The sequence below is a fragment of the Maylandia zebra genome, linkage group LG12 (genome assembly GCF_041146795.1).
Source record: "Maylandia zebra isolate NMK-2024a linkage group LG12, Mzebra_GT3a, whole genome shotgun sequence".
Lineage (NCBI taxonomy): Eukaryota > Metazoa > Chordata > Actinopteri > Cichliformes > Cichlidae > Maylandia > Maylandia zebra.
The window spans coordinates 38625553-38644270 of NC_135178.1; the positions used below are offsets into that span (position 1 = coordinate 38625553).

Consider the following 18718-nt stretch of genomic DNA (forward strand, 5'->3'; position numbering starts at 1 on the left):
GTCGTAGAGTTTGCAGAACCGACACAAAGACTGTGAATGTCTTTGCCACACACTCAGTGACCCTGTCAGGATCATATGTACTCATGCAGAGTCAATCCCAGGCGTGGCTATTTTTTATTGTGCATTATTGTTTGGAAGACTTTAGTGTTTCTATAATCTTTTGTCACATTTCCTGGTAGTACTATATAAAACGTGTTACTCTTGTCTTTCTCTGTGTTTGTTTGTTAACATTTCTTTGTAGCATTCTCGTATTTCTTTATAATATTTGTAGTGTTTTGTAGTCTTATAGTATTTTGTGCATATTTTGCATTTCTTCACCATTATGGCTTTCTTTGTGGACATTTGGCCTTTTCTAATGTCAGCCCCATTTTTTGTTTTTTTATTTTATTTTTTATAGTCTTTCTTTATATTTTTTCTGTATAGTTTAATCATATTTCTTTACAGTATTTTAAATGGTAAATGGCCTGTATCTGTATAGCGCTTTGCGTAGTCCCTAAGGACCCCAAAGCACCATCCACACACTGGTGATGGCAGCTACGTTGTAGCCACAGCCACCCTGGGGTGCACTGACAGAGGCGAGGCTGCCGGACACTGGCGCCACCGGGCCCTCTGACCACCACCAGTAGGCAACGGGTGAAGTGTCTCGCCCAAGGACACAACGACCGAGACTGTCCGAGCCGGGGCTCAAACCGGCAACCTTCCGATTACAAGACGAACCGCTAGCTCTTCAGCCACGATCGCCCCAGCACATATTTAACATATATTTTTCGTCTTTTAGCTTTTTGTTGTTTATTAGCATGTTTTCTTCTAGGATTTGTTTTCAGTGTTTTAGCATGTCTTGTAGATTATTACTATTTTAAATAGAATAGAACAGAATAATCCTTTAACTGTCCCACAAGGGGAAATTTGGTTGTAACAGCAGCAAGAAAAACACATATACAAACAAACAAACAGCACACAGGACACAGAACAGAAACATACACAATTTTTTTTTTTTACATATATAGCATTTTTGAATCTCCTAGTCATTTAGTATTTTGGTCATCTTTTATCTTTTTTTTTACATTTCTTTAGAGTATTTTAATTATTTAAGTATTTTCTGTACATTTGTAATCTTTTGGCATTTTACAGTAGTATTAATATTTCTTGTGCTTTGGTTCTTTTTTAACATTACTTTGTGGTACTTTATTGATTTTTGTAGTCTTTAACTATTTTCTGTAGTTTTCAAATACATCTGTACTATTTCAGCATGTGTTGTGTATAAACGTGTCTTTTTACTCTTCTAGCGTATTGTTTTAGCAGCTCTTTGTAGTGTTAGCATATCGGTTCCCTCTGAACTTCTGGAAACTTTGTTTGGTGCACAAATCAAACAGAAACAGCAGATCTGATTATCAAGAAGCTTTATTGTTGTTATCAGAGTGAGTATAATCATCATCGTCATTATCATCATCATCATCAGTCCTGTTGCTATGGGCCTGTGTGCTGGACTGCAGGAGGCTGTTAGCATGCAGCAGAGCCGAGCAGACAGACAGGTAGTCAGACAGACGGGGCAGAGAGGTAGACAGGTGGACAGGTAGTGAGGTAGGGGAACACACAGGTAGACGGACGAGAGGACAGACAGACAGACGGGTGGGGGGACAGGTAGCTATTGTGTTATTTACATACAGGTAGGCAGATGCATTAGAAAGCTTATTGGCTGTCTTCCAGAGGCTCCACCCCTCGCTCATCTGTGTCAGCCAATGCCCTGTGAGGAGGGGCGGGCTCCGCAGGCTGGGGGGAAGGGTGTGAGGAGGATGAGGAGGAAGAGGAGGAGGAGGATAGGGAGAGGGGGAGGTCTGGCGGTTGTTCAGTCTGTAGCCTCCCGTCCCCCTCCGCCTCACCTCCCATCATTCCCTCCTCCACTTGCCCCCCGCTGGCCCCTCCTCCTCCACGGGACCCAGCAAACTGCAGGTGAGGCAGGAGGGTGGCTGGGGCCTCCTTCTCCCTCTCCCCTGCTGCCTCCCTCTCGCGCCGCTCAGCATACAGCGGGGCCTCCAGGCCGAGGTAGGATGCGCTGAGCTGCCGCAGGTCCAGCTCAAAGGGGCTTCCACTGGACTGTGCCACCGACTCTGCCCCCTGACTCCCACCTCCTCCACCTGCTCCTCCTTTCTTACCCTTACGGGGGTGGGAGGTTGCAGAGGTGGGGAGGCCCTCGGGGAGGAGAGACTGGATCTTTGGGAGCCAACGTTTGCGGACTCTGCGGGCGTTGGTGCACATGTCGGCTGCAATGACGTTCATCTCGCTCTCCTTAAAGTTAGGAGCAAAGTTCTGACAGTACACTGAGGAGGAGGGAGGGGGGGGGGGGGGGGGGAGAATCTCAATACTTTTTAAAATACAATAAAAGGCAGAAATCATGACTCACAGTGTGTGTGTGTGTGTGAGTGTCCATGTGTTCCTGTCTAGCTATCTTTGTGAGGACCGAAATCTGCATTCTACTATACTTGTGAGAACCAACAGTCAGAGAACACAAACATCGAGGACACACACCGGTCCTCCCAAATTTAAAGGCATTTTTGAAGCTCAAACTGTGGTTTTAGTGTCAGGGTTACAATTAGGTTATGTTTAGGTTTAGGGTAAGAGTTAGGGTTAGGCATTCATTTTTAATGGTTAGGGTAAGGGGCTAGGGAAACCATTATGTCAATGAAGGTCCTCACTAAAATAGCTGAACCGGCGCGTCTGTGTGTGTCTTACGTTTGACAGTGTTTAACACTCGGTTGTCCAGGGGCTTCCGGCTCGGATCATTGGTGGAGGAGCGGATCCCTGTCCCGCAGCTATTGGCCAGCGTGTTTCTATGGAAACCATAACAACCCAATCAGCACCTATACCAGCTGTAGGTTCCCCTCCCCCTCCCACTCCGAGACGTGTGACTGAGCTGTTATGTAAAGCAGCTGCTGCCGACTGTCAGAAGCTTCTGGAAGATCTCATACAGCCCCGGGCCACATGGTGTCTGATGATGTCACAGCGTCTGGGTCGATAAGCGTTTTAGAGGCACATAAATATGACTGATTGATAAACGTGAGTTTCTGACCATCAGGTTTCACATCGACACACATCAGGACAAATCCAGACATTCATCCACGCGTGACACACGGGTCATCCATCAGTTCACATGGTCATTAACGACGTCGGCGTAAAAACGCCTTTCAAAGGCATTTGTATGTCAATGAAACATCAGCAGGTGCGCTCTAACATTACTGTGGGCCTCAGGGCTCATGGGGGGGAAGTTCTTAAACATCGAACATAATTACAGGTGACTCCCAAAGGTTTGTCAGGACGTCAAATGTCCCACCAGGGGAGAGAACACTAGATCATATTTACTCCAACATCAAGCATGCATATAGAGCCTTGCCCCTCCCCCACATCGGCCAGTCGGACCACCTCTCTCTCCTGCTCTCCCCAGCCTACGCCCCCCCCCCCCCAGACACAGTGCCAGGCCCTGGACTGGACCATATGTCTGTGAAGGTTCTCAGTCATCCAGGTCATCGTAGTCAAAGGAGCTTGCAAAGAAAAGCGTCTGGACTTCTTTAAGTTGCTTGAAGACGTTTCACCTCTCATCCGAGAAGCTTCTTCAGTTCTAAGGTCAAATGGTGGAGAGTCCCAGATATAAACCTAGTGGGAGTTTCCCCCCACAGAGGGACAAAAGGACCCCCTGATGATCCTCTAATCGCCTGAGCCAAGGTGTGAAACTGGGCGTGGGTCCCAATCAGCCAGAGTTTCGGGTGTGTTCATTGTGAAACCTGGCCCCACCTTATCATGCGAATTCCTGAGGTCAGATGGCCCAGGATGTGAGTGGGCGTTAAGGCGTCTGGGAAGGATCTCAAAACTGGATTATACAATCCAAAAACCCTGGATGACCAGCGAGGTCCGATCACTCCTCAAAAACTGTGACGCCGCCTTCAGGTCAGGTGACAGAGCTCTGTACATGGCTGCTCGAGCTGACCTGAAAAGGGGAATCAAAAAAGCTAAGACAGACCATAAAGGAAGCTGCAAGTCCCAGCTGTCCAGCACCAACACACGGGAGGTGTGGCACAAGACATCATCAACCACAGAGGATGTGAAAGCAGAAAACCTGAGTGTGCAGCTGGCAGAGGAAGTAAACAGCTTCTTCGCCCGCTATGAAACACCACAACAGCAGCGCTCATCTGCCTCAGCCCTGCTCCCATCCTCATCCTCACCTTCCTGCACCGCTCCACTCACTGTAACGGAGCACGATGTCAGACGTGTGCTCCTAGCAGTGAACCCCAGGAAGGCGATCGGTCCAGGCGGAGTACCTGGGAAGGTGCTAAGAGCGTGTGGCCACCAGCTCACCCTCATCTTCACCAGACTCTTCAACCTCTCACTGGATCAAGCAGCCATCCCATCCTGTCTAAAATCAGCCACAATCATCCCAGTGCCGAAGAAGTCTCCCATCACCAGCCTGAACGATTACCGCCCTGTGGCCCTCATGCTGGTGATCATGTAATGCTTTGAGAGACTAGTCCTTCAGCACATCCAGGACTACCTCCCCCCAGAATCTGACCCCCACCAGTTTGCATACTGCACGAACAGATCCACAGAAGACGCCATCGCCATCGCCCTCCATGCTGTGCTGAGTCACCTGGAACAGCGGCAGAGCTACATCCGACTGCTCTTTGTAGACTACAGCTCAGCCTTCATCCAGCCTTCATCCTCATCATCAAACTGGTCACTCTTGGCCTCCCTCCCCCCACATGTGCCTGGATAAAGGACTTTCTCACAAACCGGCCCCAGACTGTGAGGCTCCACCCCCATCTCTCCTCCACTCGCACACTGAGCACCGGCTCCCCACAGGGCTGTGTGCTGAGCCCCCTCCTGTATTCTCTCTACACCCACGACTGCAGTTCGACCCACAACAACAATCTCATCATCAAGTTTGCTGATGACACCACGGACTCATCTCAAAGGGAGACGAGGCAGCCTACAGAGAGGAAGTCCTGAAGCTGGCAGCATGGTGTTCAGAAAACAACCTGACACTGAACATGATTTTATTTTATATGCTGGAATATGCACAACATAGGTTTAAATTAGGGGTGGGCAATAGAAACGATATACGATAGAAACGATATAAATTTGGCCAACGATAGAGATTTTGACTATACCGCTCTATCGCGATAGCGCATGTTGGTGATGTCATCAAGCTGCGCCTGTTTTGGTCGAAAGCATTGCAGCGGCTACAACCATTATCATCTGCAAATTATGCCGACAGTCACAGCAAAGAGATGAAGCACTTTTGAAATATGGGGAAAGCCAAAAACTGCGCTTCCTCCACTTCTGTAACATTGATTCATTAATGCTGAATTCTCTGCAGCTGTTCTATTCCCATGTTGTTGCAGTATCTTAATAACTAACCTCGTATTGTGGATGAATAATCTCAGTTGTTCTCCTGACTGAAGTTTGGCCCGTGTACAGCATCCTGCTATGCGATTGCATTTGTCCCTGACCACCAGAATCCCTCACGTTAACTTTTATCGAGTGGAAAAAAGTTCACCCTCCAGCTTCACTGTGCTAATGTTATGCTAACATAGCTGTGTCGCTAGCAATCACGTAGCACAACATCATATACCAGGTAGTCCAACTTCAGTAACCCTACAAACGCCACTGCTGTTTAGTTTTCTGTCTTCATTTATGTTGGAAGTGGTAGCAGAGCTGTACGTTTGAATTAGTTTCAAAAATCTCTGTCAGAACATGGTATGAAATGTTTAGGTGGAAACTAGCGAGCTAACTTCCTGCTAACTTCTAACTCCGTTAAATTTAATAAATTCTGTTTTCATGGATGTTAAAATTAATTGTTACACCTGGTAAAGCAGCAACGCTGATGATTTAATTAAAGATGAAAGAATTTAGACAGTTTTTAACTCTCAGTGTTCGTTTGACTTTGGGACCTGAAGATGACGGAGTTTTGGACCCAGATTACTCCGTGAAGCTCCTCACTACGGCAGCGTAATGCTCTGACATCCATCAAGCAGTGCAGCTTATCAAAGTTGTACTAAAACATTTTTAACAGATTTCTGCCCAAATCGGTTAGAGGTCAGTAAGCACAACCAGAATTCATACATAAGGCACACTCTCTATTTTTAAGAAAATTAAAGGATTTTAAGTCCTTATAGTGTGGAAAATGCGTTATACAGAAGAAAAGAATATATCGTGATATATATCGTTACTGCATGTGCTTCAAGTTATATCGCGATCAGAGATGGGCAGTAACGCGTTACTGTAATCTGATTACTTTTTTCAAGTAACGAGTAAAGTAAGGGATTACTATCGAAAAAGCGGTAATTAGATTACCGTTACTTTCCCGTAGGAACGCTGCATTACTGCGTTACTAAAGCCGTGATTTTTTGCGAGAATGTCTCATGACAGTGACGTAAGCGAGTGCGACGTTCGTGACAACAGCTGTGTGCAGATCAACAATGGATCATATATCGAGTGCAGAGAGAGTATGAGCGTGCAGCGTTTAAAGCGTGGAAGTACTGACCTTACTTTGAGTTTGATTCCATAAAAAGTGACAAAAACATTAATGTCCGCTGTGCGTGGGAAGAAAACTTCTTTTTACAGCGAAAAAACCCCTAAACTTCCAACAAGCACCGAGTAGCTACGACGTGATGGGAAACTCACAGAGAAACTTGCGGATTCTTCCACTGACCGCGGCACACCTGCACCAGGGTAAACCTCCGCCTACCCCACTCCTGCTTTACAGGTGAAAATAGAGCAACAGGACCGCTGAGTCTTTGACTTTATTTATTTTCTGCTGTGTTTTACTTGCATCTATTTGAAAGACTGAGTGTAAACACAAAAAATATTTTATTTTATGTGCTGGAATGTGCAGAAAAAAGGTTTAAATGTTAAATTTCTTCCAGTCAGAGAATGTTGCAGATAATTAAATCTTTGCTTGATGCATAAAGTTAAAAGATTAAAACTAATAAAACAAGTTTTAAAAAGAGACTTTTCCATTTGATTACATTTTGTATGATGGATTATGCAGAAAAAGTAGAATTGGGCTGAAAGATCTATCGCTTTATCACCTCTTCAGGTTGTAAATCGTGTTTTTAAAAAGTAACTAAGTAATTAATTACTTTTGAAAATAAGTAATCAGTAAAGTAATGGGATTACTTTTTGGGGGAAGTAATCAGTAATTAGTTACTGATTACTTTTTTCAAGTAACTTGACCAACACTGATCGCGATATGAATTTTAGGCCATATCGCCCAGCCCAAGTTTAAATGTTAAACACATTTCTTCCAGTCAGAGACTGTTGCATAGAATTTGATTTTTGCTTGATGCATAAAGTAAAACATCAGGAAATCCCCGCGTAGCATCAGCTCATCAATGATTTCATAAACACTTCTGTCCATCTGTGCTGAGGAAACACCAGCAACTCATGAAACTCAAAGTAATCTCATGTTTGTAGCAATACTTTTAAAACTTTCATCAGATATGTAAGGTACCTAAAAACAGAAAAAATAAATGTTTGATTCTTTAAACTTTAACAGGAAAATCAAATACCTGGATTCAACAAACTTACCTTTAGTTCCTAATCCTGGTTTAGTTAAACCAGCCACACGGCACCACAACTTTTATGTTTTCTGTAAACTAAGCTGCTGCATCCATGTGACTCACCCAGGTAAGAGCTCACCTGTCAAAGAAGGTTGCTAGCAGCCTCCTGAGCAGCACCTTATGTTTGACTCCAGCACACAGGTGACAGTTCATCAGCTGACCTCGGGTCATGAACACACCTGAACCTGAACACACAAACACAGAGGGGAGCGTGTGTCACATGACGCTGGGTTACAGGTGTCTGAGATACAGTTGGACAGGTGTTCTGTTGTCCTACCTGCCACCAGCTCCACCTTCTCTCCTGGGTCTCCCTCGGTGTAGAGTGACGGGTGGCACCGATACCCAATCTGACTGATCAGACTGGCGGGAAGTGCCATGTTGTCCCGACCAACCAGCACGCAGGGCCGACGCTCATTAGCCAATGGGAGGGGGAGCATCTCCATCTTCTCTTGGACTGAACCAATGAGAAACAGGGAGGGGAGCGAGTGTCAGGAATCCCAGGAAGTAAAATGACCAAAACTCACCTGTTTGAGTTAATATGTGACATCAGTGGGGCCTGTATGAGCTGAAGGTTAACAAGTCCTGTTGGGGAGTCAATGAAGTGACATTAAAAACATAGAAAACGAGCAAAAAGGCAGAGAACCCACAGGATGACGTTTACATCGTCACCATGGTAATCGTCCTGTTAGGACAAAAGGACCCAAAACCTTAACCCCCTCTAACGTCTTACTTCATAGTGTAATCTTCACATATTCACACACACATCATCCTTACAGTGTCAGTGACTGTGTGATGGCTGAAATCAGTCCACACACTCACCTCATTAGTCTGGTTTGCAGGTAAACATGTATTTCAGTCATATTATTCATTCATTTCTAAACTTAAACCTAACAGTGATATTATAAAGTGCACATATTAGCACTGTGTGGGGTTTCTAAATATATTCTTTTATGTTAATTATGTTTTTGTTTCTTTGAGTTACCTGGTTTGGGGAGGTGTTTCCTGTCTGGGTAAACGGTGTGACCAGCGGGACCACCCATGTGCTTGTCAGCAACACGACTGTTTTAGGTTTAATGCTGTTTTGTGTCTAGTTAGTATTGGTGTTTGTTCTGTTTCCCCTGTTGTGTGTAAACGGTTTGGCCAAACCCCGTAAAGGTTACCCTGCTGTGTGTTTGTGTTTAGGTCAGTTTGTGAGTTAAGTTGTGTCTCCTTTGTTTGGGTAGTTACGTTTCTGTACGTCGCTTTTTGAGTAGAGTTATATTTAGCTGACCTCTTTTACGGGCCCATTAATTCTATTTTGAACTTTGTCTTTTTAAATTTTTTAGAGGATAAAATAAGAAAAATCCCACTTTGGAGACATTTCTCCTGTGTCCTGTGTGTCTTCGCTGCTCGGCCCCTCACTCACTTTGTCTTTAAGGATTTGCTAGCTTAGCTTAGCTTGTAGCTGACTCGCTAGCATGGCCTCTTCACCCGTTCCTCCTGCACTTTGTTCAGTTACTCCTCAGCCTCCTTTAGCCATAATGATACTTGTAATAAATGCAGCCTGTCTGGAGCTCTGGAGGCCAGGATCACTGAATTGGAGACTCCGGCATCCTTGAAACACCCGTAGCTAGCCAGGCCCCTGTAGCCGGTGCAGAAGGTAGCGTAGGCCCTGCTAACTCAAGACAACAACTTATTTAGCATGTGTCATTTCTCCTCAGCGTGGCTGGCTCAAATGCTTTTGTAGGGGGGGTTCTCTCTAATCACTTTGAAATGGTCAGTGACCAAAAATGAACTACAGACGTGCTTGAATCAGTTCAGGGCAGCAAACATATCCTTGGAAACAGGAGAACTGGGTAACCGGAGCCCCTGTTTACAGGATGCTATTTGAATAAAAAAGAAAATGTTTTGCATATCTTTCAAAGGAAGTGGCCGTGTGACTTCTGTTATCAATTACTGCCTTTTTGTTTTACATGAGGTATTAAACTGAACTCCAACGTTTTACTGCATCCATCCATTCTCTTCCTCTTATTTCTCTCAGGGTGGCGCAGGGCTGGAGCCTATCCCAGTCTGTCACCAACTCATAGGGGGTCATGTGATTGTTGGGGTTTCTCTGCATTATTATAGGCTGCTTACCTTACAATATAAAGCACCGTGAGGAGCTGTTCTTGTTATTTTGTGATGTATAATTGATATTGATTTGGGTGGTGGATAAATACTCACTGTAGGGGTTTCCGGGGTGTCCGTAGATGTGCTGATAGAGTCCGGGGTGTACAGCGTTGCTGTAGTAATCTTCCTCCAGCTCTTCCTCGGTGGGTGGGTGGGATGGGGGAGAGTCTGTGGGGAGACTGGATCCTCCTGGACTGGAGCGACCCCCGCCTGCCAGCAGGTAGGACTGCAGACCCGGAACCAGCCCTCCACCTGCACTCAGGTAACACAAAGCCGTGCTCCTGGAGGACTGGAGCTCTGCTGCAATGTCCACTCTGAGGAGAGAACCAGCAGGAGAAGAATGACATCACAAACCTTCATCAAGGTCCAAGCACTGGTCCCGGGTACACAGCTGAGGGTGGGATCCATTTATCTGGGATTCAAATCTCAGGGATCAGTCACAGGTACAAAGGTATATTTAATCCAGGTCGCCTCATACACAATATCAAACTTCATACGTAGAGTTAGTCAGGCAAAAACCTGACAATATAAAAGATGGATCTATCCACTTTGTGACCCTGCACCCTCATTGGTCATCGGCTCATCATTCACAAAGTAGACCCTCCCCCCTGTCATCTCCTGAATGAAGTGGGTGTGTTTGTGCCACACTGTCTCCCCCATTGCTTCCATTACAGTGAAGTGTTGGATCCACAGCTCAGTTCAGCAGCGCAGGAAGTCGTCCCATCCGAGGTGAGAGAGGCCTGGAGAGCACGTGTGGGAATTCTCCCTGAAGATTTCCTGCAGTCATCCATGCAGACGTTAAATAAGCGTGTGATACGAGATAAATACATCATGTATGACACACACATAAAGCATCATCTGTTCTTTCCGTCTGGTTACTGAACAGGTGGGCGGTCCTCCACCCTCTGCGTCTGGACTGGGCAGACATCTCTGACTCGGTTTGGAATAATCTTTCCAACACTGAGAAAACATTTCTGAGCCATTTCCTCACCTGGTCTCCTCTCCTCCTGTTCCTGCTGCTCCTCCGGCCTCCTCTGCAGGAGGCGTGTCAGCTCGCTCCTGTTTGATCCTGCTGACGGCGAGCAGCAGCTCCTCGGGGCTCAACGCCGGCTGGTCTGGACTCACTTCCTGCAGCTGGGGGGCGCCGTGCTGCTGCTGCTGCTGCTGGGCCGTCTGAGTGTCAAAGCCCCCGAGCTCGTCTGCTGAGGTTGTCTGTAAACACAAACGTTTAAATACAGTTACAAAGAGAAGAAAAACACATAAACAGTCTCCTGTGGCAGCTGCAGTTCTCCTGATGTCCACTAGATGCTGCTGTCTCCCACTAACCTCTGTTTAGACCCACCTGTGAGTCACAGCAGAGCGGTGAGGAGGCAGAGGAAGCCTTCATCATCATCAGCTCCATACCGCGCTCCACAATGTTCTGGATCTGCAGGTACCCGGCGGTGTACATGAGCACCAGCTGCTCGCTGGCCGCCATGCTGAGGCGCCCCGTGTAGCAGAAGGACAGAATCTGCTGGAAACACATCGGCGTCACTGAGGACGGGAGCTCGAACACCGCCTGGGAGGAGGAGTCAGAGGAAGAGGAGGAGTCGGCCGCAGAGCTGAACAGGTCTCTGAAGTAGAGCGAGGAGGCAGCGAGGACAGCCCGGTGCGCCTTGAAGGCCTGACCCTGCACCAGGATGGAGACGTCGCAGTAGTGACCCAGCAGCCGCTGCTCGTTCAGGCTGCCCAACACGCTGCTGCCGAAGTCGGGGATCTCCACCTGTAGCAGCCCCTCCGACATGGTGGTGGTCGTCGGCTCGCTGAGGTCGCAACGGGAAGTGGACGGCGGTTTGATGACGGTCCTGATGAGCCAGAGCTGGGCTGACGGATGCAGACAGCGGGGCGTTTAGGTGTCGGGGATGCTGCAGAAAGTTCCTCCAAAAAGTCTGAGGTCCATAATGCTGGTGCAGAACAAACAGTGAGGTCAAAGGTCAGCAAGGAGGCGGGGGGTTCAGGTTGAGAAGGAGGTGGTCAATCATTAAGATGCAGATCAGCTCGGTCCAGAGAAACAGCTGAAATGTAGAAAGGGAGACAAAAGGAGGAGAGGTCAAACCCTCACGGCGTCTCACGTGCCCACAGAACAAACCGAGGACACGTTTAACCCACGCCTGCTCGCCAACAGGGCAACAGGAAAACCTCCAACCTGCTGCAGACAGCCGAACGTCTCCTGCGGCGCGCCTCTAGAGTCCAACAAACAAAAACACTGAGCGCGCTCAAACACAGGGCGTCAGAAACATCAGGTGCACCCATTCAAACCTGAGATAACTTTATTTAAACCCATTAAAGGATCGAACAGCCGTTTCATCGAGTCTGTTTAAAAAACACGTTGGAGATAAATATTCCTTTCAGTTTTGTTTTCATTGTAAGTCTGAGTGCAGAGAGAAAAAGTCGAACTGACCACAGGTTCTAGTCCAAGTTCATGAAGCTTTATTATCGCTCAGGTAAGATTTAGACCCAAAACGAGTGGTCAGACTTTTAAATAATGTTTGCAGAGAGGAGCCGAGGTGTCTGCTCGAAGAGTCTTTGACTTCAGTGTAAAGAACTTATCTTTTTATTTTGTATAGTAAATGTCAAAGTGTTCAATATTCAAATTAAATATGGCTAAAAATTGAGCTCTTCACCTTTACTAAGAAGGCGGAGCTTCAGTTTAGAGAAATTTGAGGATTTTGATTGGATGTTGCCGGTATCATCACTGACCACTCTGCTCTGTCACCCAGATGTGGTCACCTCTGGATTGAAAAAACAACATGGCGGTGGCTCAAATGCTGACGCTGAAGCTTGAAAATACAGTTTTTGTATTATGATGTCACTGTGGCGTCATCAGGTGATCAGAGAGTGACAAACGCCAAAGTGACATCATCTCAGAAAGCCACGCTATGGTTGGTTTCTGGGGAATTCAGTGTTTTTAGTTATGACTGATGATTCTTTGTCTCGCGACCTTTTCAATGAAGCTGCATTTAGTTTCTGTTGAGTGGTTGGATCTCTAGGTCACGCTCAAAGCTGTTTGTCTGTGACGTGGAGGTGTGGGTAAATAAACAGGTGACGTGCAGACAGAGGTGTTTGCTGAGAGTCATGTGATCAGGAGGCAGCGTTCAGTCTGACGCATCAGTGTCTAACACACTGAGCTAAAGTCTCACAAACATGGAGGCTTTGTAAGGAAATGCATTCACGGGTGAGTCATCGAGCCGGGTCGGCCTGACGGACGAGGGGCATCGCGACCGCTTCGGCTGGCGTCTGTGGAAAGACAGTGAGTGTCTCACAAGAGGGTTCGGTCAGAAATATTTGAGGTGAGGCACCTCGGCACGCCGGGAGGAGGAGCCACAGCGCGAATGGTGTGCTGAGCGTGTCTCCATCACAGGGCCGTTGTTTCTGAACCAAACGATTCAGAGAGGATGACGTATCATTACTGACAAACGTGATCAGGTCATGTCAGTGGCAGCTGTGAAGCCACGGAGGGTTTTATTTTTCCTGTTTTGCCTTTAGTTTGGAAATTCTGGTTGTTTTAAAATCAGTCACTGTAGTGAACAGTGTAGCGATTTAAGGGTTTACCTTCAGTCAGCTTTGAGCACGAATCAGAAACGCTGCATTTACAGTAAAGTGATGCCAACGTGTGGGCAAAGCTACGGCAGGTGGGCTGAGAGAAGGGACGCGCTGTTTGAAAAGTTGCATCTTTGTTCAAACTTTATATGACTTTGCATCTACAAACGAGACGTCCTTTGGGATTACTTCCAAAATCACACTTCTGCTATTCTGAATGAATCTGAACTAATGAAACAGCTTTGCAGTTCAAGCATTTGTTACTCCCTGTTTTCTTCTCTTTTCTTGTTTGTTGCCTGAACTTGTCTCATATCTCTTCATTAGTTGGAAAACATTTAATTTGGAAATAAATTCAACAACAAAGCCATTAGACGAACGAGTCGGTGAAAAGGAAATCCTTGCTTCTCTGCTCTGATGGCCATGTATGAGCTGCCAGAGGTTGTATTTATTAACCATGAAGTACACTGGTCCCTCGCTATAACGCGGTTCGCCTTTTGCGGCCTCGCTGTTTACCAGATTTTTTTTGTGCAACTTTGCTTTTTATTTTTTATTTTGTTTTGTTTTTCTTACAGCGCATTGTGTTCTGCATCCTGATTGGCTGCAGACCACTGTCAATCTCCTCCATGCTGTGTCTCCTGTACAGTACAGCACGCGTTCAGCTTGTCAAATTTACATAAATCTTCGATCACTAGCAGTGTGACTCTGAATTGCTGTGCTGTATGTTTGTAAGTTTTCTCCCCAGCAAACACAACAATGTCGATGAAACATTTTGCACCGTCAGAGGCTCCTGTGGTAGCACCCAAAGGCAGAGGAAGATGCTAACTGTCGCACAGAAAGTTGGACTTCTGCTTAATGCTAAAGGAAGTTAGAAGTTACCGTATTTTTCGGACTATAAGGCACATTAAGCGAAACAAAACAGTCAAACTTTACTCAACTCATTCTTCTTGCTTCCTCTACTTCCGTACCATTGATCCATTGATGTTGAATTCTCTGACAGCTGCTCTACTCCCGTGTTCTGGACCTGAAAACAGGGTTTGATCTTCGGTTTCATTCTATAATACTCAACTTATTTTTCTACAAAGGTCTGAACTTTGTGTTTAAACAAGAGAGAAATGTGTGAAAGTGTGTAGTGAGGGGTTTTACAGCCTTAAAACATCTATAATCATTGTAAAACATAAAGCTGCTACTTCACCTATTGCGGGTTATTTTTAGAACGTAACTCCTGCAATAAACGAGGGACCGCTGTGACTCAAGCTGTCAGTAAGAAACTATATTTACATGGAAAGTGTTTCATTCAAACTGCAGCTGACTTTCAGCTGAAGGTGTTTTGTTCTGGTGTTCCACAGGGATCAGTACCAGATCCACTGTTGTTACATAAAGAATGGATGGTGTGTGTATATGCAGATGACACCCTGTATGAAACCTTTAAAATTGTACCGATTTTAACAAAAAGATGGGAACATTTGTTTAGTGCATGAATGAAATGTGCACAATCAGATGTGTTCAGCATCAGTTTCCTCACGTGTTTCCTTTGGTGTAATGTTTTAGGCTAAATGGTAAAAACACTCATTCGCTTCTGCCACTAACCAGACTTTGGTCAAGTCAGAGATCATTTAACGAACTTATTAATTTAAAGTTTGTTCTAAATTGTTTTTGTTTCTCAGCTTTCCAAAAACGTTGGGAATACAGAGAAACAATGTAACTTGTTACTCTGAAGTGTAGCTTTGAGACGTCACCTTGAGCCGACTGTTATTATGAACTGGCTCTATATCAACTGAATTGAAGATCCTGAATAGAGATGGGTATCGAAACCCGGTTCTTGTTGAGAACCGGTTCCCACTGTTTCAATTCCTTGGAAGTGTTTGCCATTTTTGCAAACGATTCCCTTATCGATTCCAGTCGCCCCGAATGACGTCACCACGTTGCGGAGCGTCATTTACCTGGCAGGAAACATGGCGCCTAAGCGGCTCAAACGCTCAAAAGTTTGGTTATACTTTATGAGAACCGATGACAACAGGGCAACTTGCAATACTTGCAAAGTAGATATTTCATTTAAGGGAGGAAACACTACGAATATGCAAAAGCATTTGCTCACAAAACACGCGATGACCTTAAATGAATGTCGTGTTTTTAATTCCGCTCGACTCGTGAATCTCAACCCAGCAGCAGCGGTAACGTTTGCACGTCCTCGCCCGTTAATGCGGCAGGTAAATAATCAGCTAACAGTGCATATTATGTTAGCACGATCTGCCTTATCTGCCATTACTGTGCATTTAGTGACCATGATGACAGACAGAGTCTGGCTCAGATGCTGGCAGTTCTCGCTGCAGGCTACCGGTAGCGTCTCCTTTCAGGCCGGGATAGACGAACGTCACCCAGCAGTGACTCAGTTTGTGGTCAAAGGCTTGCACCCATTTGCCACAGCAGATGATTTTCAGTAAGTGAATGTGTTTAATTGTAGGCAGGAACATTACTGGATATTCTTGTGTAATTGCTACAGAATAATTTATGGTATACTTTGTTATTGCTACAGAAGAATATTTATTTTATTATTTTACATTTACAATGTTTTCCCCGGGGACCCTGTGACACCCCATTGAAGAGCCGTAGGCTGGATCTCTTAAGATCTCACTGCTGGGTTTGTAAGGCCATGTTACTCCTAAATTTCTACCTTGTTCAAAGAGAAGATATAAAACAAAGCTCTAAGCTAATCGACCTTAGTGTCCTCCTTTTTTCAAAAGAATCGATAAAGAATCGAATCGTTAAACAGAATCGAAAATGGAATCGGAATCGTGAAAATCTCATCAATACCCATCCCTAATCCTGAAGCAGTGTTTGTCCTTTAGTGAGAGAAAAGCTGATGTTCTTTATGTTCCAGTTCAAAGTGTCTGCTGTCCTCCAGGCTAAACATGATGAAATGTAAAAGCATATGTGTTGTGTCTAATATCATCTCCACAGAAAGTTCCACGCTGCTGCAGAGATGTAAAGCTGAATGCGTGTCAGTGCTGGGACAGCCTCACAGTGACACCTTGTGTTTCGGAGGGTTTTATTTTCATGTGATAACACGATGACGTTTGCGTTCTTAAAGACAAGAAAGCTAAAGTCTGTGTCCAATGAGGGGCTTTCAAAGCTTCTCCTGCATGATTTTGCCTGAAAGACTAAACTCAGGGAGCAGAACTCTGTGTGCAGTTTTGACATAATCATCCATGAACTCACTATAAATAAATAATGGCCAGAGACATGGACCCAGACCCAGACCTGTGGTCCAGTATAGTCCAACATACTCAGCTAAAGTCCAGCAAACTCCACTACAGTTCAAACAGCCCAGCATAGTCTGCTCAAGTCCAACAGAGCCCTCTGCAGTGCTACAGTCCAGCAGATCCTTGTACAGCCCACTATGGTCCACTATAGTCATGTAGAATCCAGCACAGTCCACTGTAGTCCAGAACCGGTCCCTATGGTGCATGAGAGTCAACTACAGTCCAACCAAGTCCTTTACAGACCACTTCAGTTCAGTATAGTCTGCTAAAGTCCAGAAGAGTCCTCTGCAATCCATCGTCAAGGAAGTTCTCCTGTAGTCTATCAGAATCCCACACAGTCTGTTATAGTCCACTACATTTTAGGACAGTCTACCAAAGTCCAACAGAGTCCCCTACCGTCCAACCAAGTCCACCGCACCCCACTACAACCCAGCAGGGTCCAGTACAGTCCACTAATGTCCACTACAGTCATCTACAATCCAGCAGACTCCTCTATACTCTGCTAAAGTCAACCAAGTCCTCTGCAGACCACTACAGTTCAGAATATTGTGCTGAAGTCCAGCCAGGCACTCTACGGCTCACTACAACCCTGCAGGGTCCTCTATAGTCCTCTACAGTTCAGGACAGTCACCTGCAGTCCAGCAGAATCGTCCCCAGTGGACAGGAGCTCAGGACAGTCTGTTACCACCCAGCCGAGTCCTGCACAGTCCACTGTAGTCCGGCAGAGTTCGGGACAGTCTGCTACAGCTGATTCCAGGTGAGTGGTTCTCAGAGTTGAGCTCAGTGTTTTTGTTGTTTACGGAGCAGCAGACAGACAGACAGCTCAGAGTGAGGAACAGAGTTTGACAGCGCGACAGACAGACAGGTTAAACAGACAGTTTCAGAGTGCCGGGACAGACAGACAGCAGAGAGACAGCCAGTGGAGGACGGATGTCAGACAGTGAGACACCTCCTTACCTCCTCTCTGCTCCTCTTCCTCCTCTGCTTCTCCTCCATGCAGCAGGCAGGACGGCTGGCTGGGAGAGGTTTTCTTCTTCTCCTGCGCTCAGTCAACGCATCGTCTGGTGTGTCACAGGAGGGGGGGAGGGAGGAGGGGGAGGCAGAGACACAGCAGACAGCCGAGGAGGAGGAGGAGTCATCTGAGGACAGCGAGGGAGCTAATGCGGCTAACTGCCCTGCAGAGGACGAGAGAGAGAGGGGCGGGCGAGCATGCATTACATAGAACACACTGCAAGGTTGAACATTACTCATGAAAACTCGCTAAAAACACACATGTAGGCTGTCACACACACTGTCACACACACATCACTGCACATGTGTGTGTGTGTGTCAGTGTGTGTGTGTGTGTGCGCGTGTGTGTGTGTGTGTGGCATGACTTGGCCAAATGCACAGCGCTGCATTGCAGTGCTGAGGCTGAGTTGGCATGCCGAGTACATAGCGTGCATACTGCGACTGTGTGCCAGGCTGACACACACACGTTTATATCGCTGTCTCTGTGAGGACATCTGCTGTATGTACAGCCACCCACAGCCCCTGATCCTGACCCCCAAACAAAGTTTGAACAATCACACAGCCCTTTAAAGGAGCGTGACACACAGAGGCCAAAGGGTCCTCGCTCTGATGGTGAAACAGCCGTGCTTGGTCCTCAAAGCAATAGTCACACCAGCACACACAAACACAAAGCAGCAGTTTTGCAGCCTCAGCTTCCATCAACACTTACAGTTTCTAACACGAGAGAGAGACAGCTACTGTAGAGAGACAGACAGGGCTGGTGTCTGTGTTTAATGGGTGGGTGGATGCTGAATGTGTGAGGGAGGGGGAGGAGGAAGAGGAGGGGGTGCTAAGGCTAAATAAGGATTCGTACAGTAGCTCTGTGTGTGTGCGTGTGTTTGTTCATGTCTTTCTGTGTTTATGTAGACATATCGTGGTTGAAATCTGCCCTGCTGAGGACTTTCCTGCACTGTGAGGACATTGTTTGGTCCTCATCCCTACAAAGGGTCACCTTCAGACCTCTGTGGTCTCCAGCATTGGTCGAGGGTCTCATCTTTGTGCTGCAGTTCTTAGAAAAACTCCAACTGCTTGTTCTCAGTGTCTCCAGCTCTGTAACAGCTCTGCTCACAA

At 46.3% G+C, this 18718-nt stretch overlaps 1 protein-coding gene across 1 annotated transcript; it reads right to left on the reverse strand.

The window, feature by feature from the left end:
• Nucleotides 1-1383: 1383 nt before the first annotated feature.
• On the reverse strand, nucleotides 1384-17743 carry LOC101483941 (nucleus accumbens-associated protein 2). Its single transcript, XM_004571632.5, has 8 exons — nucleotides 17555-17743; nucleotides 11101-11812; nucleotides 10750-10970; nucleotides 9813-10072; nucleotides 7888-8064; nucleotides 7690-7795; nucleotides 2731-2828; nucleotides 1384-2318 (listed from the first exon to the last, which is right to left on the reverse strand). The coding sequence occupies exons 2-8, from the start codon at nucleotides 11539-11541 to the stop codon at nucleotides 1690-1692; spliced, it is 1932 nt and encodes a 643-aa protein (XP_004571689.1). The 5' UTR covers nucleotides 11542-11812; nucleotides 17555-17743; the 3' UTR covers nucleotides 1384-1689.
• Nucleotides 17744-18718: the final 975 nt, after the last annotated feature.

Excerpts from the sequence above, each read along its gene's own strand:
- LOC101483941 (XM_004571632.5), bottom strand. The coding sequence starts at position 11,541 with ATGTCGGAGGGGCTGCTACAGGTGGAGATCCCCGACTTCGGCAGCAGC. Across the intron at positions 10,971-11,100 it reads CGCTCTGCTGTGACTCACAG|ACAACCTCAGCAGACGAGCT; the intron begins GTGGGTCTAAAC and ends TTGTGTTTACAG. Across the intron at positions 7,796-7,887 it reads GAAGGTGGAGCTGGTGGCAG|GTTCAGGTGTGTTCATGACC; the intron begins GTAGGACAACAG and ends TTGTGTGTTCAG.